The following is a 24,272-nucleotide window of genomic DNA, read 5'->3' on the forward strand; positions in this document are numbered from 1 at the left end:
AATGATAAGAAATTTTATTTCCCAATTAAAAATAAAACATAGTTCCCCTTCGCACATCCAAAATGGAACTCCTTTTAACAGAAGTCTGGTAACTTGTTCCTTTCTAACCTATTTCTATAGGACCTGGTTTGAGGTTCACAACAAACCTTTCATTCATTAACAAATTTTGTATAATCATGAGCTTCAATAATCCCAAAATTACAGCCCAAACAGATAATTTCAGCCTAATCCCAAAGTTACAGCCCAAACAGATAATTTCAGTTTACCATGTTTGATTTGTAGTTGCAGAGAATATACATGTATATGTGTGCTTTTGGTAAAGAAACTAGGAATTAAAAAACAGTTCACACAGAAGACTTTACCAAAATGAACCTTGGAAGCAAATATAAGAATGCTGTAATTTGTGGGCTCCGACAGAAATGCAATAAGAATGTGTGATAGATTGAAGGGATGGTCACATGGTTGAACAGAGGCACACCACTACGCCTCCTTGTTTGGATCAGAAGAATATCGATATTACTTAATGTATGTGTACATTCTTTGTTAGTACATAAAGCTTACAATAAAATATTTCACTAAATTAGTAATCTTTTTTACACATATTTACACTTGAAAATCTTATACATGTATACTTATAGATATCTCTGTTTAGCCATGTTTAATTTTCTGTTATGCTTGGTATTAATTAATGTTTTACAATTCTATACAGATTTGTATTAATAACTGTAATACACGTACAACAGTATCTAGTTTTTAATGCCATGTTTAACATTACTGGACAGATTGTTAAAGACCTTATAGTACACAAGGATTGCACAGTCTAGTGGACAAGATATACTCATGCATAACATGCTGTTGAACAAGTGAGTTCTTACTGTTCTAACAGCCTGAAGATCTCTCAGTATCTGTAAAACCATTATATCATCTTTTTATCAAAGAACACATTATTCTTTATGAACACCTATCTCCTACATCTTATTTTGAACACTTTCTGTTTAAATATGTCGATGTAATAACATACTAACTAATTTGGGGATTTAATACGGATTACATCTATAACAGCATGAATACATTGGCCTTACCATTCGATCTGCTTCTGTCAAAAGTTTCTGGAACTGTTCGTTGTCAGCTAACCAGAAAGGAAGTTCAATCTCTCCTGCAAACATAGAGTTTGTACTTATAACCAGTATCAGTCCGGAAATACTTCCCATAATGTGACCATTTCTTTGTAGAGCACCCCCCCCCCCTCTCTTCCCCAGAATAAAATCCTTAGAAAAGCTTAAACTGTAGAATGATTTTATATATCTGAAAGTGTGATCTTGTTAAATACACTATCAGTAAATCTATAGCTGCATCCATTTGTAAGCAAAGTTTATTGACATAAAATTGAAATGTTTTTCGTGTGAAATTTACTAAACCTTTTGAATTATTAAAAAAAATATATATTTGGAAGATGACTGCTTTGTGAAAGTGGACCCTTAAAACTTCCTGGATTTTCCATGTGGAATGAGTTATCAGCAGATTGTTAATGGTTAAAGTGGGATTCCTTCCGCATACATACGGTTACATGGGAGATTTAGGAGATATGTGGGAGATTTCTGTTCAAGATGAAGAAAACTATTCTAATCTTTCCTTTATGTCTAGTTCCAAATATTCTCGGACAAAATCTAGTTCCATTCAAGCATGTGAATACCACATCTTACCTTTGGCTTTAGCATTCTCCAAAAGTGTGCGAAGTTCTCTCAATCTCCTAATCTCATCGTGAAGTTGTGTGTGTTTAGTTTTGGAGGCCTGTAGATCTAGTTCCAAATCTATTGAGGTTCTCAGTGGAAGTTTTTCTCCACGAATACCATGAAAAGTTGACTACAAATGGTTACAGAAGGTTCTCTTATAGTGCATGTACAGTATTATAATATTCCAAATGCATTGACTGCAATCTTTATATTGAATAATTTAAAATCATGATTGTATGTATCAAATTTTTTTGTTAAGACTAAGTACAAAATAAGCTTCATACTGGAATGACAAACCACAAAACAGGTTTTCACTCTACTGACATTTAAAAAAGAAAAAGAAACTTATAATCGAAGATAATTTTTTTTTCTGTAACATAATGGAATTAAATTGAAAATAATATGGTATGTAGCGAGTGATTTCACACTGCAGTTCAAAAATGTTTGAAAAAAATCTTACCCTTTTCCATCGCATGCTTCTGCGATCTAATGAATTCCTCTGAAATGGGCCTTTCCTGAAGTGTGACATGGCACTATCACTGTCACTTCTGTTTAACTGTGAAAATGTACAAAATTAAACACATACCACCAAAAACACTCTTTCTCATTTGGACAGGAATGGAAAAATTCCACTGAAATCAAAATTATACTGAATATCTGGCCCAAAAGCTACATGTATTGCTCCACAAAATATATCCCACATACTAGGCCTGGAGATGCACTTGGCTTCAAAAAGGCCCTGACCGGAAGCTGTACCTACCCTACAAACATACTGACTGCCTGGTCTACATGCTGGAGAGAATGTCTGTGACCTCCTGATGGTGCTATTCCTGGCTCCTTCCTGGGGCCTCCTCTTGATGGTGGGACGATCAGAGTACATCGAAACAGTGTTTGTCTCCTTGTCACAGGTACCAGTGGCAATTGAGTCCTCCTGATCCGTGGAACTGCCACTGTCGTCCTCGATGTGAACAGCATTATGGAGCTCCTCCATAGCTTCATTTATTCGCTCATCATAGTCCTGGTGGAAAGTAGAATAAGTCATTTATTTGAAGATAATCTTTCTCTTCGTTACATAAATCTGCTGTATCTTGACACTCATATCTACTGATTACAGATGAGTTATAATTGTGCACATGGGAGACAACTATGCAAATTAATTCAATCACAAGAATGGATATTAGTTAAAAGATAATGGCAACCTAGGTACAATGATCAACCTATGCAGTATGTATGTAACAATACTGATGACACTCAAAAGTGCCAACTCCATCAATAATATGTGTACATAATAAAATTTACGCACATGTTCATAAAATAGGAAATTCAACAAAGATCTTCAAAACAAGCTAATGCAAGTAATTGTCAACCCCCCCCCCCCCTCAAACTATTTTCAAAACAAGAGGTACTGTGAGCAATGCTCACTAAGAATACCCCCCGCTTACCCCAATCTCCCAAAGGGTGTTGGTAATAGGTAAACTACCTCTTTTCTGAGTGTAAAAAACAAATGGTATGACAAACCGAACCATATTGCTACTTCGATGTCCAGTGCGCGTGACCTTTGACCTTTTGACCCCAAAATCGATAGGGAACATCTTCATCCCATGGGTAGTCCATATGTATGATATGGTGACTGTAGGTGGAAAGGATAACGTTTTAGAGCCCGGAAACCATATTGCTACTTCGATGTCCAGTGCGCTTGACCTTTGACCCCAAAATCGATAGGGAACATCTTCATCCCATGGGTAGTCCATATATATGATATGGTGACGGTAGGGGGAAAGGATAATGCTTTAGAGCCCCGGAAACCATTGCGTCTACGGACGGACAGACAGACGGAAAACCCGATTCCAGTATACCCCCACCACCACATATAACTATATTTAAACAGTATTTCATTCATGAATAGGAACTTGACTCAGATTAAACAACAGATGTTAGGCCTCATAGACACATGCTAACTATGAATCCTGATATAAAAGTACTGTCGTAGGAAGTAAAGGTATCGTAATAAGATATTAAAGGTATTGTAATAAAAAAATGTACAGTCTGAAGTATAAGGAATGAATGTATAGCCTATGAACTGGTATTAAAATAAGGAGTTTACAGTCCAAATATACAATCCCAAAGTGAATGTATTTCCAAGATTGTTGACCAGGTTAAAGCTTCTGTGACAGACTGATGGACAAACATGTAGAGTGAGAAGATTTAACATCTATGTATATAATATATAAAATCCTCACACAAAAATAGTGCTGTGACAATCTATGTATATAATATATATAATCCTCCCACAAAAATAGTGCTGTGACAATCTATGTATATAATATTAAAATCCTCCCACAAAAGTAGTGCTGTGACAATCTATGTATATAATATATATAATCCTCCCACAAAAATAGTGCTGTGACAATCTATGTATATAATATATAAAATCCTCCCACAAAAATAGTGCTGTGACAATCTATGTATATAATATATATAATCCTCACACAAAAATAGTGCTGTGACAATCTATGTATATAATATATATAATCCTCCCACAAAAATAGTGCTGTGACAATCTATGTATATAATATATATAATCCTCCCACAAAAATAGTGCTGTGACAATCTATGTATATAATATATAAAATCCTCCCACAAAAATAGTGCTGTGACAATCTATGTATATAATATATCCTCACACAAAAATAGTGCTGTGACAATCTATGTATATAATATATATAATCCTCCCACAAAAATAGTGCTGTGACAATCTATGTATATAATACTTAATCTGTGACAATAGTCTCACTACTTACTGCTTCATTCTCCACATCCTCCTCCTCCTCCTCTTCTCCTGTCATGGCATTACTGTGGTACAACTTCTCAATGTCATCAGGACCTGTCCATCAAAACAATACATCTATGTGAATGAAGGTACCACTGCTCTCTCTATATATATCAAGATTCCAAAAATATTAATACCAAAGCATTTTCAAGTTATCTCCCTTTGATAATGTGTACTGTAGATGAAACCACACACATGCACAAAAAATATACACACTTACAAAAACTACTAAGTGGTGGGAAACACTGCATGTAACTAACAGTCAATGTAGTGTTTTATCTCATCTGTGTGGTATATATCACTCGGTGGTTAAACTAACTTTATTCATGTCTCCAAAACACAACGGATCATAAATAAGTTCTTTCAGTTGATGTATGCATGTAAAACAATAATGTATGATGTAAAATTGGTGTAGATGGCAGAACTTCAAAACAGGTTATCTAAGTACCAGCCCCCTCACCCCAAGCAACATGTAGCTTTACAGATGTGCATTCAAAATACACAGGAAGTGTAACAGAAATTTGTGACCTATAATGACTTTCTAGTAACACTGACCATGGTTGCGTGTGAGGGTGGAGGTCTGAGATGATATGACTGTGGATTCATCACTACTTTCCTCCTTCAATGACATAACCAATGGATGTCTTATGTGGCTGAAAGACAGAAAAAAAAGATCATTACTATACACAGTCTAAACACAATTAGTGTTGAAATAAGTACATTTTGAGTTTCACAAACCAAACAACCTTGCAACTTAATTTACAGCTCCATCTTTAGACAGTAAAGAGAGATAGATATTAATTAATAGCATTTTCTCAATTCTCTGTCTCCCTCCCTGTGACAGACAATTGTTAAGCTTACCAGCTGTCCCGGAGTCCCTCTGTGGGAGTCTGTCTGTCTTCTGATTTCTGTAGCCTGGCAGACGAGGCCTCCAATAATTTGGTTACATCCTCCTGTAATTCAATATTAAGTATTTTATGCATAATTAACCCTGTTTCTTCTTTTTTTAAAACAATTAATTCCTTGTGATTGAAAATACCACAGAAAAATTTTGTTATAAAAATGGTGTAAAAACTGTGAAAACTAGAGCTACCTGTCCTTATTGTCCTAATCAAAGTAAATTCCAATTGGGCACATATGCTATACTTGATGGTTAGTAAATTAGTTTAAATCTATAAAACAACTGTCCTTTGAAAGAAATCCTTATTTTTAACCCTTACTAACCCTTTGACCCAATTCAATAGGAAACATCATGATCTAATAAATATTCAATGTAAGAAGCTTGCTTCATGAACTGAGGTGAAGAGAAAATTTAGTTAAACCCCATGAAATATCCACATTAACCAATGTCCTGAATATCTCATTACGGACTCCTCCACACAAATGATATTGTACGTAAAAGTAGATTTGACTTAAGTGTAGATCAGTGACAGTGACAGTGATATCAGAAAGTGGTCTTACAAGACAAGTGGTTGTTGACAGCAGTGGTTGCTAAAGATACGTAACTCTATGCAAAAAGAAATACGAGTGGTTGAAATATTTGCTTACTGTACCTTTTGTGTTTCTGGAGAAGCGATGGGTGTTTTATCTTTGGTGTTGTCAAACTGTTGAGTGGCATCAGATGTGTCAGACGTGTCTGATTGCATAAATCTAAAGCTTAATACATTATACCATTTCTGGGACACAGACTTGGGGTCAAAGTCTGCTAAGCTAACCTGTGCACAGCCCTGTGGAAAAAAAAGAGCATATATCTATATAGTCATGATGTGGGACTAATATCTATCTCTGTTACACAAAAACCAAAACTTCTATGAAATGTATTCAAAGCAGTTCAGAAACAGTAAACAAGTTTGTGGAGATGAACGGCTCACCAGACATTCTGACCCCAGCTGATTGTGTATGCTCCAGATCTGGACTTGCAGAGTCTTGTTAATGAGCTGTTGCTCTGCTATTGTTATCCTAAACTCTTCACCAAATTTAGGGTGTTTTAATTCTGTAGAGGCCTTGGTTGTCCAAGATGCATATTTTATATTGGAGATTAATGCTGCCTTTATGCATCTGTCAAAAGAAAGTATAAGGAAAGTTCATTTTATGAATCCTTTAACTCGATCTTTCAAAGTTTCAAAATAAAACATAAAATAGAAAAAATAAATATCTTTTTTCTCTCACCAAATAAAAAATCATGTCCATTCCATTTTGGTTAAAAATTACAAACTTTCAACCTTAGTTCTCTAAGCAATTGATAATCATAAGAGCAAATTGCAAGCCATTATTAACACAGAATAAGACTCAAAATGGATACTCATGCATGGTTAGAATTCTTAAATAAACTTGAACTTGTTCTATATTTCATTTCTTGTATTCATGAACCAAATGGGAAAGTGTACAATTGTTGTAATATCTACCTGTTCAAAATAACATGATAAAATGAAGAACAAGAATGTGCACTTGAACACTGTCTTTAAAAATCAATATTACAAAATCATACGACAGTCAACCTCCCAATCATTAAAATGTAGTATGGTGAATTGCAATGATGTATTCATTCTCAATAAGTCCCTTCTTATTGGTCATGGCACAGAGTTTGGATTATTGAGACCACTTGCTATGATGTAAAGGCAAAATGGTCACTCACTGCCATTCTGAATTTCATTCATGGTTTTTCTAAGTGGCCAGAGGTATGATAATGTTGTTTACCTCATAAACCCATGTAATTTAAACATGTTTTAATAAAAGTACTAATAATAAGAAAATACAATGCTTCATTTGAAATAATTCAAATATTTCTAGAATATAAAACCCCTTTTACATGTGGTAAAGAATATGACATTTCCTGAAGGGATAAAAAAATGTGGTTGTCATTCATATGAGCTACAGAACTTCATCAAGGGCTATAAAATGTTTCAATCGAACAGCCCACTGGGCTAAAAAATGTCTGAGCTATGGTTTAGTCCCTGTGTCATATATGTATATATTTCCACTGGTATAAACAAAATCTTACATAAAATAGTAAACTCTAGCGTAAGATGACTTACACGTTGCTATTCTGTGGGAAGGCGAGTGCTGAGAGATTCCTGGCCTGCTCTATACCAATGATTAGCTGGCTGTCAATACTCTTATATCTGAAAGTAAACATTCAGTCAAGTTCAGGGATACTCATACCTACATCAGGAGATCTATCTATCATGAATTGTAAATCAAAGCTGTGAAGGCTTCAAAGAATTAAATGATGTATATAAACAGATTACACAGACAGTGGAATGCTTACTTGAGTTTTATTTGAATCTGGGCACTCTCCAGGTTCATTTCAAACATGTCATCGATGGCATCTCTGAAACAACATGTAGACAATTTCCATAATGACAAATAGAACACCTAACAGCCAAGTTACATATAGAGTGCAAATAATTGTAAATCTACCACTGAAAAATCAACAATTATGATGTCAGATCTTCTCACACTAGAATTTTCCTATTCTGTAACATTTCCTGCACACGGTCTTCCACAAAAAGTTTGAAATTGAAATTCAAGGGAGCTAGCTATATACCTTTTGTTGGTGACATTCATGGAAGCTTCGAACACACCACTGTCACCAGCTACTGACTCATCACTGACAGCTGCTGACACACTTCTGGTATTGCCACCCGACAAATTATTGCATACACCGGAACTACTTTCACTGATTGGACTGAGTGGAGGGTTGGACACATCCATGATGTCTGCAAGCTGTGACCTTTTGGCACTGATAACACTGTCATTCACTGATTGTCCTGTAGGGGGATTAGGATGCACAAATGATCCCTTGCCAGCCTCTAATCGAGGCCCAGAAGGCAGTCCATTCATGGGGTCTATGTTTGATTGATCTGCTATGAGATTGACACCGGCACTGTATGATAATGGTGGTTGTTGGGGTATGTTGTAGGTGTTCACTTTCCGTGGCAAGCCAGTAACATTTGTCATGTGTTGTTTGTATGAGGGAGGTGGTCCAACATCATATGGGGACACTGGGGGTGAGGAAGCAATAGATGATGAGGATGAAATGTCATTGTTACTGGCCATGACACTTTGGAGATAACTGTTAGTAGCTGCCTCTGTCACTTCAGTTGACAGTGGCAGCTCATGAATGGGTGATATACTGTGTCCTTGTAACAGTTTCTCAACCCTGCGATGCAGGTCTTGTAAATTTGTGTCAGGAGAATGCTGCTGGCCATAAATGTCCAGCATGTTGAGCGAGTTTAGTGACCCGCGACTACAAGATGACAAGGAACCTAATGATCCAAGGCTTGATCCTGATGAAACGGAGAGCGTACTAAGTGACAAACTGAAAATACACAGAAATATCACATATAGTATACATCAAATCTCTTTTGTTATTGAATCAAATTTTATATAGAGGGGAATGCTGGCAACAAACCTGCGTAACTGTGATTCTAGCAGTGAAGTGTGTCTTGTGGTCTCTGCTAATTCTTGCATAATGGAGGACTTCTCTTCATGGAGTTGGAGTCTACAAAGAACGTAAATACTGTAAACCACTTCACTTAATTTCTCTAGATTCCTTATCTGTCAACAGTATTAACCACATAATCAAAATTCTTTACATCTAGTTCAAGGAGTACAAATATCATATAAACAATCTTGGTAAAGTACAAATGAATGCAAGAGATTGCATCAGTTGTGCACCTGCAGTGCACTTTTTAAGTGTTAAATTCCTTAATCCATTCCAGAGCCTATACACACCTATCTGCAATCTGTTTGTTGGATATCTCCACTGCAACATTCAAGTCATACTCTAGCTGACTTATTCTGGTCTGAATGCCCTTCATTTCCACTTGACTGCGACCTTTGGGATTAATTCCCTTTAACTCTCGAAGAAGTTGCTCTTTTTCTTGCAACAGCATCAGCCTGGAAAATAAACACAGTTCATACATAATCCCTGTTAGGTGTATCAAATACACTGAAACTTGTGATAAATACATGAAAGTTGGCTCAACACCTTTTCTATAATTCTCTTGATTCACAAGAAAATGTCATTTCATTATATTAGGAACTACTAAACATAAACAAAAATTCCAACCATTGAACGACTTTATTAAATTGTTAAACCATACAAAAATCTCAGTCAGACTCAAACTTATAATCAATAGTCCAGTGAATAAACCAATGAACCACACAAGTAATTCATGTAGGATCAACAATTCTATTAAAACATCAACACTGCAATATTGAAATATAGGAGAGAGAGAGAGAGAGAGAGAGAGAGAGAGAGAGAGAGAGAGAGAGAGAGAGGGGGGGGGAGTAAAGTCATAATGTAAACAGACCTTGGAAGTAATCTTCAGTATTTGTTACTCTGTTGATCATTCTAACAGGTGCTAAAGCTAATAACACCTGACTTTTTTTTTTTTTTTTTTTACCTGTCCTTGTCCGATTCATTCTGACCAGGTATCATCTGATCTTCGATATGGGCCAGTTTGTGCTTCAGATTGGTGAGCTTTCTCTTGGACTCATCATACTGAAGTCGGACTCGGGTGATTTCAGTGATGTACTTATTACTACCAGGTCCAAGCTGCAAGAGTTCAAACCCAACAAAATAATTCCTTACCCACCAAATCACACACAACTCACCAGGTACTCAATAATTTCTATAAACCTGATCCAAAAAAAAAAAAAACAAAAAAAAAAAATCAAATGCATATGATATCGAAGAAAACCATATGCATATGATATGGAATTCACAATGACATACCATATATGTTTAAATTGAATGTAAACCTGTAAAGCATGGACATATACTGTGCATCAACTTTTATTTGAAGGGAGAAAATATCTGCAAGATTTGAGATATATCAGTGAGATTTGAGATGTGTGAGCACGCCTTTCTTGTAAACACCAGTCATCACAAACCAGGCACTTTGTTTATTCATGTCTTGTAAGTATTGGCTCCCTCAAAATTAATACTAGTCAGGATAGGGTATTGAATAAGCTTCAAATCAGCTACTTGTGAATAAATTGCAATAGTTAGATTACAGTATCAACCATTCACAGAAAGCAGTGATTTTTTTTTGTTTTTCAAACTACCACTCCTCTTTTTGAATTGGGGAAAAAATAGCGACATTTTCCTCAAATTGGGAAAAATCATTCATAGTAAATTAAAATGGTAAAGATGCATATAATAATCAAATAACAATTTTTTTGTTTGAGGTTTATTTCAGATCTGATTTAAAATCATAAAAGAAATCATTATTTAACATTAAATATGTATTGGAAGTCACACCTTGTATAGATATTATTTACTTTTTCTTAGAAATACTTATTGTCTAATTTAATAAAGAAAATAATAAATTATTAATTCACCAGCATTTGTACCAATAAACTTGTAAATATTATATTAATAATTAAGTTTCCAGAATGTCTCTCCTGTTTGTATTTTTCGGATTTTAGTAAAACCCTATTCTGTTGGCCACTTCCAGTTATTAGCCTGACCCTACATATAATGGCGGTCAAACTAAATTGTCAACAATATGGCTTAATGTATATCTGGAAACTATATACTTCGCTGCATATCTGCTTATATGGATGCCTCTATTGTTTTACATATTCTTTACAAAATCTTTTGCATGTGCAGTGGTTTGGAGAATAAAACTGAAGAAAAAAACGTATTTACTCTTTGTCAGCAATATACGGTAACCTTTTTTTTAAATGGCCTAATTTCCCTAGATTTGAAATTGGGAAAAACATATATATATATAATTGGGGAAAAATAGCTAATTTTAGTGAGGGGAAACAGCCGAATGTTGGTGGCATTTTGGCCCAAAAAAAATTCGCTGGAAAGACTTAGAATCAAGGCGATGAATCCAGCCCTGTGCATATGAGAGTTCACCAGCTTAAATAGAGTGAATTACCTCTCCTCGGAGGTCTGTTTGAGAGGCAGTGCTGGATTTGAGTGGTATGGACAATGTTGATACGTCAGGAGACGATCCACCATGTTTACTCATCAAGAATTCCTCCTTCAAGCGTGATATAGACTGTAAAGAGATCAATTTTATTATATGATAAAAGACAGCAATTTTATCATATGAAAGAAACAGTAAAGAGATCAATTTTATTATATGATAAAGACAGCAATTTTATCATGTGATATAGACTGTAAAGACAGCAATTTTATCATATGATAGAAACAGTAAAGAGATCAATTCTATAATATGATAAAGACAGCTATTTTTTCATGTGATATAGACTGTAAAGACAACAATTTTGTTATAAATTTTATGACATAATCTACAAGCTTGAGAAAAAAAAAATTTGTGTGGAAAAACCAGTGTTCTAAGGAACATAAGTTGCCTGTGATTGTATCATATAGCAAAGGACCTTAAATACACAAAAAATACACATGCTAAATATCAGGGGTCCCATCTCATACCATTACCAAGTTCTAGGGTGTGTCAGACAAACGAACAAAGTAATCCCTAAGAACAGCTATGCTTCCTAGGTGACATCATAACCTGTACACTGCTATTTTCCTTAAAGAATGCTAAAAATAAAATTCAAGTACTGAAATTGATATCATTGCTTTGTGTGATGTTATGTTATTGAATGTGCATAGACATTGTTACGTAATCCTGTATTTTGCACTTCAGACTAACTTCTGGGAGACAGTGAAGGGTATTCACATTAACTACATCTCCAAAGCAATTAGCATCACTGGATGACTCAATACTATGCGTTTGTTGTTGCCAAAATTACACGCTAGTTATTCACATACTTATGCTGCACAAAAATTGCTTGGAGCTATGCTAGATGCTATGATTCATAACTAGAAAATTGCAATTTAAACAAGGTTTATGCGAAAATAATTAATTCTCTTTTCAATGTTTTACTAAGCATATTGAGGAAAATAATGTAAGCATTTATTGATATTTCAGTCATTTCTTCTTATTGTGATTTTACAAGAATTACTGGCAACCCATCAAGAGTTATGTAATATTGCCGTTCAGCAGAAAGCATTGTGCATTCCTCTGTTTCACATATTGTTAAGTACAATCTCAGGAGTTTACATCCATTCATATCTGGTTGTCTTCCACTAAAACAATTTCTAAAACCGCTTTTTATCAATAATCTGATATTGAAACAAATATTACTACAACTCTGCCAATCCCTAAATCTCTCAACATGTACCAGTCTCCATATCAATGCCACTAATCTCTCTAAAAAGTGAGGCAAACAATTGTAGTAACAGCAGTTTGGTGTATGATGCTCCTCCATATAACAGAATTGTCTGAGAAGATTTGGCAAGCCTTGGAACATTTGAATTATTTTCAATTGTTATACAGGTGTTAAAAGCTGTAGCTTGGTAATGTTTTCTAATACACTTTATTATAATCAGTAACAAAACTTCTGAATGAACAGGTAGTGACTCATCCTGTCAGAATATCCCCCACTTCCTCAAAGCACCTTCAAAAGTAGCAAACAGTCGCCAAGGTCACTGGCATTTAACTGTTTAGTACTGTTATCAAAGATTTCACACATTTTTTTAATCTCAAGAATGCAAAATTACACCGTGGTGGTAATACCACTATGCTATTGAAGTTATCAATTTTTTTTCTAGACACTGTTAATTAATTACCTGCATTAGGCTCTGTTTTTCTTGTTCACCATTGGACAGTGAATTCTGAAGCTGTCTAATCTCTGACACAATGGTGTGAGCTTGGTCCACACTGTAGAAACCTCCCTCCCCTGACAACTTCTTGTCTACTCTGTTAAATATTGAATTTTTTGACTTCTGAATTGCATTCACATATTAGAAATATCATAAGTTATAGAATAATGATAATGATTAGCTGGCTTGTGACACATGACAATGGAGATTCACGGACAAGTGCTTAATTCTCACTTATTCAAAGAATTCACACTGACAAACTTCACAAAGAAATAATTAAAGTAAGGAATAAATTTCAAAGACTAATTCTTTTGTCTTAATTGCCACCATTAAGGTAAAGTTATAGGAGATATCAGTAGATTTATGGTCCTGAAAAATTCTGTTAGGAGTCCCAGTAAAATTATGCTCATTATCGAGTGTGATAATTACTGAACCACATACAACCGCCCCCCCCCCCCCCCCCCTCCCCGTTTGAAGTTACTACTTAATTCTTTTGTGTATGAATTTTAACATACAATAAAATATGTTCAAATCCAATTATTACTTTTAGTATCTATAGAAAATGTCTCACTTTTTATTGTTTTCTTGTGCTGCATTTACCGGTACTAGCCACACACCCTTACAAGTGTGATCGTGAAAGATATGATCAGTTTAGAATTTAGCTGTTACAAATTAACTACTAATAAATCATTTACTGCATTAGTATAGAACAACATTGTCATTCAATAAGATACACGGTGCGTTGCATCACTTGCATCTTAAGATTTTTTTTAACTCCAACCGATGAGCCAAAAATAACTAGCAATATCTAGCAATGTTGTTGTCTTTGCAAACATTCATATAAAAAAAACTGAGAGACATGAACTGCTGGTTAAAACAAATAACTAATTAACAGCCATGGAGTCAAATAAAAACAAACAAGCATGCTCCTAGCTGTCTAGTTACCCCTCTCATGGGGTAAATCACCAAAGCGTGACAATGTACTAAAACATTTCTGCATAGGCATTGGAGATGAGTTATTTAATATATAGACGATTTTTTAATGTTAAGTTTTTCTGGAGTCTGAGGATGTGTCCCAGCACCCATGTTTTTAACAGTAATTTTGCCACAGGATGCAGATTGTTGCGTTACAGAGAACCCTGATTTCTGTGACTACTTTTGACAGCCTATAGTGGGTTCCACTACAACATGTCTGTTTTACATGGTGGATTATCCCCACTGGTTGTTTGTTTTCCTACACATCTAATCCACAGGGGTCATCCCTCCTTAGTGTGAACTCCTGATGCTTCTCACAAACAACATTCCACAAATACCTGTCCATCTCCAATTTTACTTGTGATGGGGGAACAGAGTCTTATTAGCAACGATAAAGACCCATTGTACATAGACCTTTATCCGGTAATCTAATCTGATTTCCTCCAGCATTTTTAGGGTATCTTTTAATTTCTTCCTCAGAGTAGTTTTTTTGTTAACTGTTAATTTGTGTCAAACTGACAAGGGGTGGAGGATATTTCACCTTCCCAAACGAGATAATATATCCCGATATTGTGCTAATTTCTTCTGACATTTTCCAAGAGCTGAATTATTTATATAAATAAACACTCCGAAACAAGTAACTGCAACCCACTTGATAATTATCATTCTTACAAAAAAGATATGAAATTAGACACACATATTATTTGCATTCTTACTTGAGCAGTTTTTCTATAAGTAAACATCAAGATATATATATATAGATGTTGATGATTTGTAATATGTCTTTAAACGCTCACTTAATAAGAATAGTTCCTCCAAAAATTACATATAAATCACAAATAACAAGTACTGCAAATAACTGTCCCTATGTTGAAATGTTATGAATTCAGCATTAGCTGGGTGGAGCATTTTGAAACAAAAATATATAATGGACCCAAGACATGTGTTGCACATTTAATTTCCTACAAACTGAAAACCATCAAGAGAAGTATGTATAGGTTAGAAACTCCATAAAACCCCCTCTATAAATTTTCGATTGCACAATAAGTTGGAGTGTCTTACTGTGCTAGAGTTTCCACTCCCTGCTCCTTGTACACCATCTCGGCACGAATCTGCTCTAATTCCCGTTTAAGGCGAGACACCCTGTTTTTGGCCAGGTTAACATCGGACTTCAGTAAGTCAGGGTCATACTTAGCACTGCCAACACTGGAGTTGGAATTCACTGCATAGAAGAATATTGTCATATCAAAACAAGTGCAGAAAACAGCATATGTACATTTTTGATATACAAAACTGATTCTGAGCATTCTTGACCCGAATGGAAAATACATTAAGTTATGTATTGCTATTCAGCAATTTATATTTAAAAAAATCCTTTATAAATATCATTGATTTAAGCATGAATAATAAAAGAGGTTCAACCTATTTGGGAAATTGCTTTTTAAAAAAGTTATAGAAACGAAGAAAAAAAATAATTCCAAGGCAAGAAAATTTCCACTGCATGTGAATATAAAGCATAGATTATTCAAAAACTTTACTACATGCAGAACATGTACATGTGTTCTATATTCATATATTGAGAAATATACTATGCATCATCACTTTAGGAAATCTTCATGAACATCTGAACACTTACAACTAGTCCTTGATGACTTCCATCCACCAAGCGTGTCATTTAAATGTTCAAATTCATCTGTAGCCAGCTGAAGTCTCTGCTCTTTGACTGAGAAAATCTCTCTCTTTGCCTGAAAAAGCAAATTAAATAACCATTTATGGTATGGGTGTAATCTGGCCCTAAATGATTTTCCAATTCTTTTAATGAACATGGTCAGGATTACTTTATTTTGAGGGAGAGTGTGTGCACAACTTTTTCATGCAAGTAATTCATTGCAAAAAATGTTGGTGATCTGCAGAGATGACATCATAAATGTACAACATTTCTAGATTTGTTAACTATCAGAAACACGGCCCTCACCTCCCAACTTTCTTTATTCTCAGGTTGCTAAAACAGTAGACCTATGGGCCACAAAGTTCACCCTAACCGCACAAATGAACAAATCTACACTTTGATCCCAAATGGTAACATGACATGCACTCTGCATTAACATTAATCATTCTTCAATATAAAGGTAATCTAAATACAGATGCTGCTTCTGTCGAAGTTTTGTAGAACCTGATCTAGTGTTTTACGAGAAGGATTTTAACTAAGAAGCATGACTGATTTTAACCAATTCTTCACCTTAATCAATATCACATTTCTTATACTGGTTAATCAGTCGCCAACTGCTACAGAATTTTCCCATGTCCAAAACTTTTAAAAATCATCAGGCAATTTTCAGGCTATCTTGCAACACTGTGTACTACGCTATAGACATTTGACAGGACTGTGTACATTTGTCAATCGTGTACATTAAGTATATCTAATAATTTTGTCAAACCCCTCTTTTGTTATCTACAATGGTTTAATCTTAATTAGACAGGTTGTTCTAAAATTTAGTCTGACTTTCACATAAAACAATTCATTTGAATTCTGGTATTGCAATTCTGGAATGATGATATGTATTGTTTATGATGGGGCTTCACAATCAATATATCAGAGTATCATTACACCTCTATGAAATCACAATCATGTTGACATCACACTAGACAACACCACAGGTGTATTAATACTGCAATATATTGGTTGTATTGATCTGTGTGATACATGTGTCATATCAGTATGGTATTGTGATACAGTTGCAAGTTATACATGTATTTAATCTAGAAGGATTCTTAGTGTGGCATAAATCTAAAGGTCTTTTAAAACCCTTATCTTAAGTCATTTTTACTTGTAACTTTTACTCAGTTGATGAACTCAGTCTAATACAGTAGGTGTTGTGATTTTTACCTTAGAAATAACATTAAATATACAACCACTACAAAATATACAACAAAAAACTGAGAAATCTTGAGTTATTAAATGTCATGATATCTGTATTATGACACATGTATGACACATTGCATGTTTGTATCATGATGCATATCGTATTGTAAGGTAGTCCGCGATACTCAGACCTACAACACAATTCACAATAACGTTGACATTACAATGTCAATCTAACCAATTATGTTTAACAGTCCAGCCGTGGCAATTTCATGGAAACACCTGACAATAAAACTGCAATCCAAACAGACCACTCACATGCAACTGAATCAATTAATGGAGCTGGACAAAATGAATTTCTGTGTATAGCAATACATGTACATAACTGATAAAATTGCAACAATATATCAAGTCATACAATGATAAACAGAGTTATATTGATCCAAAACCCAATGTGTAAAAATAAGAACAATAAAGTAAAGAAGAAACAAGTGCTTTACAAAACAAACTAATTGTGTCAAAACAAAATTCTTGGTCCTTTACCATCACTGACATGATAATCATTGATTGCATTCATCTATGGAACTGAAATCAGTTAATAATAAATATATGGACTTTTGGTCTTCATTGATATCAACCCAAGACACAGTGATATTGATTGAGGTGAAGTTGAGGTCAATATCATGTCTTTTTTAAACTGATATTTCCTTTTATCAATAAAAACAAAATTCAGTAATAGTTTTATTATATGGCAGTATTTACATGCCTATATTTTTTTATGTGAATGACTTCACAGCTTTGTGACATCACATTGCCAAATAATAATTATGTTGACATCAGAAGGAACAGTAATGGTATAGGTCACCAAACAAATCCATGCAATTACAATCTAGAAGACCACCGTGATAATTTCACAACAGCAGGCAAGCGCAATATAACAATCTAAAACAAAGGAGTTGGATTGTTTGCAAGGGATTATAAGGATTTATCTAAACAACTTTCCTTGGGAAAAGCCAATAAAGATGCAATACTTTAGCCAGTCTTTTAATAACAAATTGTTTTGAGGCTGGTATCAAATTCTTGTTGCTAGGGGCACAAATGTCTTGACAACTTAAATCGATCTGGACTAACAGTCAGTCACCCATATCAAATGCATATGCTATGGTTATTTGCTATTGCCAGTTATCCACATTTATAAATCTATCAGAAAAGAAACACTTTGTCTTCTGCAAAAATTCTATCTGAATTGATACTGTCATAGCTCAACAGAAAATTAAAATAAATGACAATGACAATGAACAGGCAGATGAGCTTAACATATGGGGTGAACAACAGGGGTACCCCCAGTATTTAAAATAAGGGTACAGATAGAGAGCATGTCTTCAATCCAAGCAGTAGGTGAGCAAAGAACATGGATTCATGTGATAGTGGTCTTGTGCATTGAAAATGAAACACATTTTTAAAAAAAATATGAAATGGAAATAAATTCAATCATCTCTGCCATCCCAAAAAATCAGACAATACATGGAAGACCAATTTCAATAATTCTTCATGAAATTTGCTCTCAGAAGATGAAGTTTTGGATGAGTATCTTTTATATTCTGTAACTATGCAACTAAAATTGAAAATGAACAAGGCAACTTCTCCCTCTCCAATAACATCAACAACAAAATGTGGTACTAAAATATCCATTTTTTTAACATAGCAAATTGAAAAGAACATTAAGGACATAATTTGGCAAATAGAAGAAAACTGAAATTTGAGTCATTAGATGCTGGTTGACAGGAGATTTCTGTGAGCCAGACCACCAAAGACGACTGTGATTTGTGTGAACATCAAAGCATGCCACTATACAGCACGAAATACAAAACGAGCATGCAGTATTTTTTGTTGTATTTTATGATGTGTACAAAGGTGTGAGATGTATTTAACACTGATGAGTTGTCTCTCAGTAAGACATACATTCAATCATTTCAACAAGTAAACTTATACATCATTTTAAATAAAATTATCAGTGTAACACCAGAAAACACCAACAACAATCTATTAGGTAGCTCATCCATTTTGTGAAGCCTGGCTTTCACAATGCCTAGTGACAATTACAGCTGTATTTTGACAGGTGTGTATCACTGGGTTGTGTTACCTGAAGGTCCTCCTGAGCAGTGACCAGGTATTCCTTCAGCATCATTTCCTGCTGCTCTCGCCATTGCTGTCTTGGGTCTTCAAGCTGATTCGTTTCTGAAAATACATCAAAAGTTGTATAATATCCATTATAGACGTAAAAAAAAAAATGTCTGGGCATTCTGATGACTAACAGAAATCATGTAAATGGTGAATGAAGAGCAGTTAGTTTATTAAAAATGTAATAATTCAGTCTGAATCTCAGTAAGTTATCCACTGGAGACAGCAACAATTAATGTTAGGCATAAACACAGATAAAATTCACCTAACGAATTCCTAACTTAACTGCATGCTGTAATACACTACTACCATTATGTGTGTAGAATTGTGATCATTTATGCTTCATTAGGACAATGTCTAACTTACACAACTTTGGACACTCAGGTCAGATCTAAAGCAGTCAGATCTAAATTCATAGTGTACTGAATTTCACCCACAAGAAACAGAATCTAAGACAAGATATTCAACTAATGACAAGAATTTCACATAAAAAGATAAGTTATTGGAGTTTATAGATTTGATGCCACTCCATCAGATCATAAACAGCCAGCCAGATTTCTATACAGTGTAAGTGAGTGCAGAAAAAGGGCAGCTCTGCCAATAAGAAATAAGAAGAAAAAAAAAAAGTGATCACTCGCACCCCTCCTGAGTTCTCTTGTCATCACTACCACACATATGGGAAGCAGTTTCTATTATAAACAACAATTCCAAACATTTCCCACGCATTAGTAGCATTACACTACTGCTGTGTCTCTCAACTTCTTCACTTATTTGTCCTTGATCGATTAAGAATGAAAAAAAATTAACCAGTACAAGGCAGACATCTCCAAACATCCAACTTTATAGAACATGTATCAAATTCATGTACATCTTTGAGCTGAAATATTTGCAAGACAGATGGTCTATGAATTGTCGATCAATCTTCGACTACAGCTTTTAGACTACAACTTCGGAATGATCCAACTACAATATTTGGAGTAATCCGACTACACCCTTTAGAGCGAGCCGACTACAACTTTGAGATTTAATTTGATCCAACTACCACCTTCGGAGTAATCCAACTACAACCTTTGGAGTGATCCAACTAAAATCTTTGGAGTGACCTGACTAAAATCTAGTGATCTAATGATAATCTTTGAAGTGATCCTTGCATGTTTGTAATGAAACATGTATATCAATATACTAGTATATTAATCATCTGAAACAAAGTACATCTCCATGCACATGTGTACAATGCAATGAAACCTGGTATAAATGGACCTATAGAGTGAAGGATAAATGTTTAATTGATACTGACATCTGGTTTTTATCAAAATTGTTCATTTGTGCTCTGTAAAATAAAATCACCAAAAAGGATGTATGTCTAAAACATTTCATCCACTACAGATAATCTGGATAATGTCTTACTGTCTACAGGTTAAAATAATGGTATCATGTCTTACTGCCTACAGGTTAAAATAATGGTATCAGGAAGTGTGGTCAATGAAATACAAGAAATTTGTCATTTCTTTATACCAAATAATATATTATTTCAGTGAAAATAAAACTTGACTATTGACTGTATGACCAGTACTAGGAAATTAAATGTAAGTATTTCTAACATATTACCAGGAGTACATGCCAGGTACATGTAATCAAGTATATAAAATACATGTACTAGTCTATCCACTGGACAAAGAGCTGGCCATAAAAACTACTGGTTCAAGTCACGAATATTCATTTTGTGTGAACTAAAAGTTTATTTACAAATTTCAAGAAAGTGCACTGTTTGATATACAATAATTATTGTATTTAGAATGTGATTTTTTTTCTTTCTATATGAGCTTTTGCATTATCTTTTGATATTGTAATTGATAGACGTCATCATAATACATTGTAGTAATAGTATGTCGATGGTGGTGGTGTGAGGTGGGGGTGGGGTCAGTTACATAGATGTGTGTAGTTTGTTTATAGACAAGGGGGTGGAATTGTCGTTGATACATACGTTGGTTGTGGTTGATGAAGTATACTCCTATTTGTTGGTCCACACATTCCTCCCAACCGTAGGGGAGCTCATCCCCTACACAGTCTGCAAATGACTGGGGTTTGGTGTATCTACAAAATCAGACATCAAACACTAGAAACACAAATATCAATCACTAAAATTTTCAAAGTTTCAGTATTTGAATACGTAATTAGTGTCTTAGTATTGGAATACGTAATTAGTGTCTCAATGATAGTCATTTGTGGTCAATTATACTTGTACAAGAAGGTCAGAGTAAGGAATTTAAAATGAGAAATTGACCATCTGTGAATTATAAATTGAACCTACCCAAAATTTTCCAAATTCCAGTATCTGAATACAAAATTAGTGTCAATGACGGCTATTTGTATCCATTATACTTATACAAGTTATACAAGAATGACACTGAAAGGAATTTAACTATTTCTATTTTTTTTTCTATATCAAACTTCATTTCAAAAGAGTCAGTTTCCTTCATGAAATCATTTCTTAAAATACAAAAATAAAGTGCTTTGTGTGTTAACCAATCCACTTAGAAACCTAAATATAAACAAGTACATTTGACAAGCTCAAATTAGGCATTCCTTATTTCATTTTAGTGTATGGCCCTGGGACATTTTTGTATTGGTGTGCAAAAGCAAACAGTATATTTTGACTAAGATCCTCTGTTTGTGCTTTAAACTTTCTTCTATACCATGCAATCAATCTTTGACATACTTGGAATTCTTTGTAGTTAACACATTGATCATGCCAATAATTTGAGATAAAAGGAACATTGAATGGAGCCGTAATGTCATAAACAATAATTCAGTCAGTGCTTTTGTTACTGATGCATGGAGTCACAATTTCTTTTGGTTCTGCCCAAATATTAATATGTTAAGGCAATTAAAAGAAAATATCTTTTGAGCTTTTTGGTAAACATATATTGTAAATATCTTTTTTAAGCAGTGAGAGTAAATATTTTGATGCAATGTTGAAAATTCTAAAGCATATTTTTTCTTTGAAGATTCTAATCATATTTTCCCTTTCAAATGACACGTTTGCAATAAAAAATGTTTGTTAGATTAATCATAGCCATTATGTCTAACTCATCACCATTATCATTTCTTGCATTCTTCATGGTGCAAAATACTGGCAATGAAATAATTAAACATACTTGTGGTAAAATGTCACAACTAAGAATAAAGCAAAAACTTCTCTCCTTTTTTATAAATTGGATCTAATTCACGAATCACGGTGTTTCATACACATAATTTAACAGTACTCTCAACTATGATAGAAGGTGTGTATTCTTGTTAAATACCGAGTTCTAGTTTCTTTGTTCACCTATTTTGTGATTACAGAAATACTTCTAGTTGTTACAGTAATGACACTGTCCCCCTCTGTAAAGACAAACAATTACATCCTTAGTTACAAAATTCCCCCCAATATAAATTCCAGCAGTATAGAGATAATCACATTTTGTTGCTTTATTTTCCATAACACTTTGAGAAATATTACAGTTATGATTGTCAAATCTACATTTTTCATAAACAGATCAAAATGTGATTGAATCAAGTTTCCATTCATCCCCTACATTTTTCCTTGTTACAAAACCACTCAAGCTGAACGTCATAAACAATCAAAAGAAAATCTTAGGCACTGTTCTAAATCCCGGTTTTCTTTGTTACAAACATTTAATACTCTGATGTGCTTTTGGCAAGGATTAAAGACACTCAGTTAGGAAAACGAAATGAATTCATATACATCATGCATGCCTGGCTGATACAGTAATCATTATATTGAATTTAGTGCATTGAATAATAGGTATATTGTACCTCTTACCATGAATGAATTTCACACTTGAATGAAGCGTTTACTGTATAAAATGCCACTCCTTGCAAAAAGGATGCAAAGACAATTTTTTGGCAAATAAAATCTAAGGACGATATCTGATAGATAATCAATCAGTATTTGAACTGCTCAGTGCTGAATGTGGCTAAATTCAATAAAGAAAAGCTTCATCTATAACTTATGAGGCACTAAACTAAGAGAGATATAAACATCTGTATTAAATATGGAAAAGTCCCTGCGTTCAATTTTCTGATGACAATGGTCCAGTGTGGGGCCGTTACTTAAAAATGAGGCCCTTTATATTTCATTCTCTTTCTAATATTAATATATACCAATGCATGATATCTTATAAAATGATAATATTTCACATTTTTATATTATTTCAACATTTTATTCAAATTTATTTCTTCATCCAATTTTTTCAGGAGAGAGAATAAATAAAATGAGAACTCTCTTTGTATTTCTTGCATTTAAAAAAAAAAAAAAAAAATCTTGTGAACATATAATGACCATGGTGACAGATTTACTTTCAATATTGTTGCTAATAATTTGCATTAAGCATGCTAGCTTTAGAAATTTAATAAATTCAACTGCATGCATCTCATTAAAACTATTACAATGAAATTAAATCAATTCTTGAATACTTTACCTGGAAGTACAATTCTGGCCCATTTTTAAATTAATAAATTTAGGGACCTCTGAGTCAATCAATATCAAATCAGCATGATAGTATTGATAATGTAAAATTCTTAAGATAAATTTTGGTAGTGTACTTTTCTGTTTAACCATATTTCAATAATGTGAATAAAACAATACAAGATAGTTCATGTTAAAGGATTAAGTAAGTCATTTTGGTGTTGATTAATAAACAGTTAAAAGGAGTATAATAGGCCCTGGCCTCATTTTATTTGGCATTTGGAACACTATTGCATCAATGGTATATCCTAGATTGAAAACTGGTCCCCAACTCTACATATAAGAGCAAATATAACAATGAATATTATTTTTTTCAGAGTACTCAAAGAAACATACTAATCACAATATCCTTACAGGTTTATTAACATATTGAACATTTTTCACTATCTTCAATGATATTTTTAATATGAAACTACAAGTCTCAACCCTAAAGCAATTATTTTTCCAATAATTTCTCTAACAATTTGTTAAAATACCCGTTAAATAATAGACCCTTGTATAATTTA

The 24,272-nt window shown here is 34.0% G+C and overlaps 1 protein-coding gene across 4 annotated transcripts in view; it reads right to left on the minus strand.

The window, feature by feature from the left end:
• LOC125679740 (protein WWC2-like) overlaps positions 1–24,272 on the minus strand; it is a 29,325-nt gene that overhangs the window by 3,742 nt on the left and 1,311 nt on the right. Inside the window, exons 2-24 of one of the 4 annotated variants that reach the window (XM_048919198.2) lie at positions 21,547–21,570; positions 21,220–21,329; positions 19,198–19,292; positions 15,828–15,936; positions 15,254–15,413; positions 13,184–13,313; positions 11,463–11,585; positions 9,975–10,126; positions 9,301–9,465; positions 8,978–9,067; positions 8,111–8,884; positions 7,832–7,894; positions 7,599–7,685; positions 6,435–6,621; positions 6,117–6,290; positions 5,425–5,516; positions 5,119–5,216; positions 4,535–4,617; positions 2,494–2,751; positions 2,194–2,289; positions 1,704–1,863; positions 1,083–1,156; positions 876–905 (exon numbers count right to left, since the gene is read on the minus strand). In XM_048919198.2, coding sequence (XP_048775155.1) covers positions 876–905; positions 1,083–1,156; positions 1,704–1,863; positions 2,194–2,289; positions 2,494–2,751; positions 4,535–4,617; positions 5,119–5,216; positions 5,425–5,516; positions 6,117–6,290; positions 6,435–6,621; positions 7,599–7,685; positions 7,832–7,894; positions 8,111–8,884; positions 8,978–9,067; positions 9,301–9,465; positions 9,975–10,126; positions 11,463–11,585; positions 13,184–13,313; positions 15,254–15,413; positions 15,828–15,936; positions 19,198–19,292; positions 21,220–21,329; positions 21,547–21,570 — 3,334 coding nt within the window. The remainder of the gene's footprint in view (positions 1–875; positions 906–1,082; positions 1,157–1,703; positions 1,864–2,193; positions 2,290–2,493; positions 2,752–4,534; positions 4,618–5,118; positions 5,217–5,424; positions 5,517–6,116; positions 6,291–6,434; positions 6,622–7,598; positions 7,686–7,831; positions 7,895–8,110; positions 8,885–8,977; positions 9,068–9,300; positions 9,466–9,974; positions 10,127–11,462; positions 11,586–13,183; positions 13,314–15,253; positions 15,414–15,827; positions 15,937–19,197; positions 19,293–21,219; positions 21,330–21,546; positions 21,571–24,272) is intronic. The other 3 variants (XM_048919199.2, XM_048919200.2, XM_056155936.1) reach the window with 3 other exon arrangements.

The sequence above is a fragment of the Ostrea edulis genome, chromosome 2 (assembly GCF_947568905.1).
Source record: "Ostrea edulis chromosome 2, xbOstEdul1.1, whole genome shotgun sequence".
Lineage (NCBI taxonomy): Eukaryota > Metazoa > Mollusca > Bivalvia > Ostreida > Ostreidae > Ostrea > Ostrea edulis.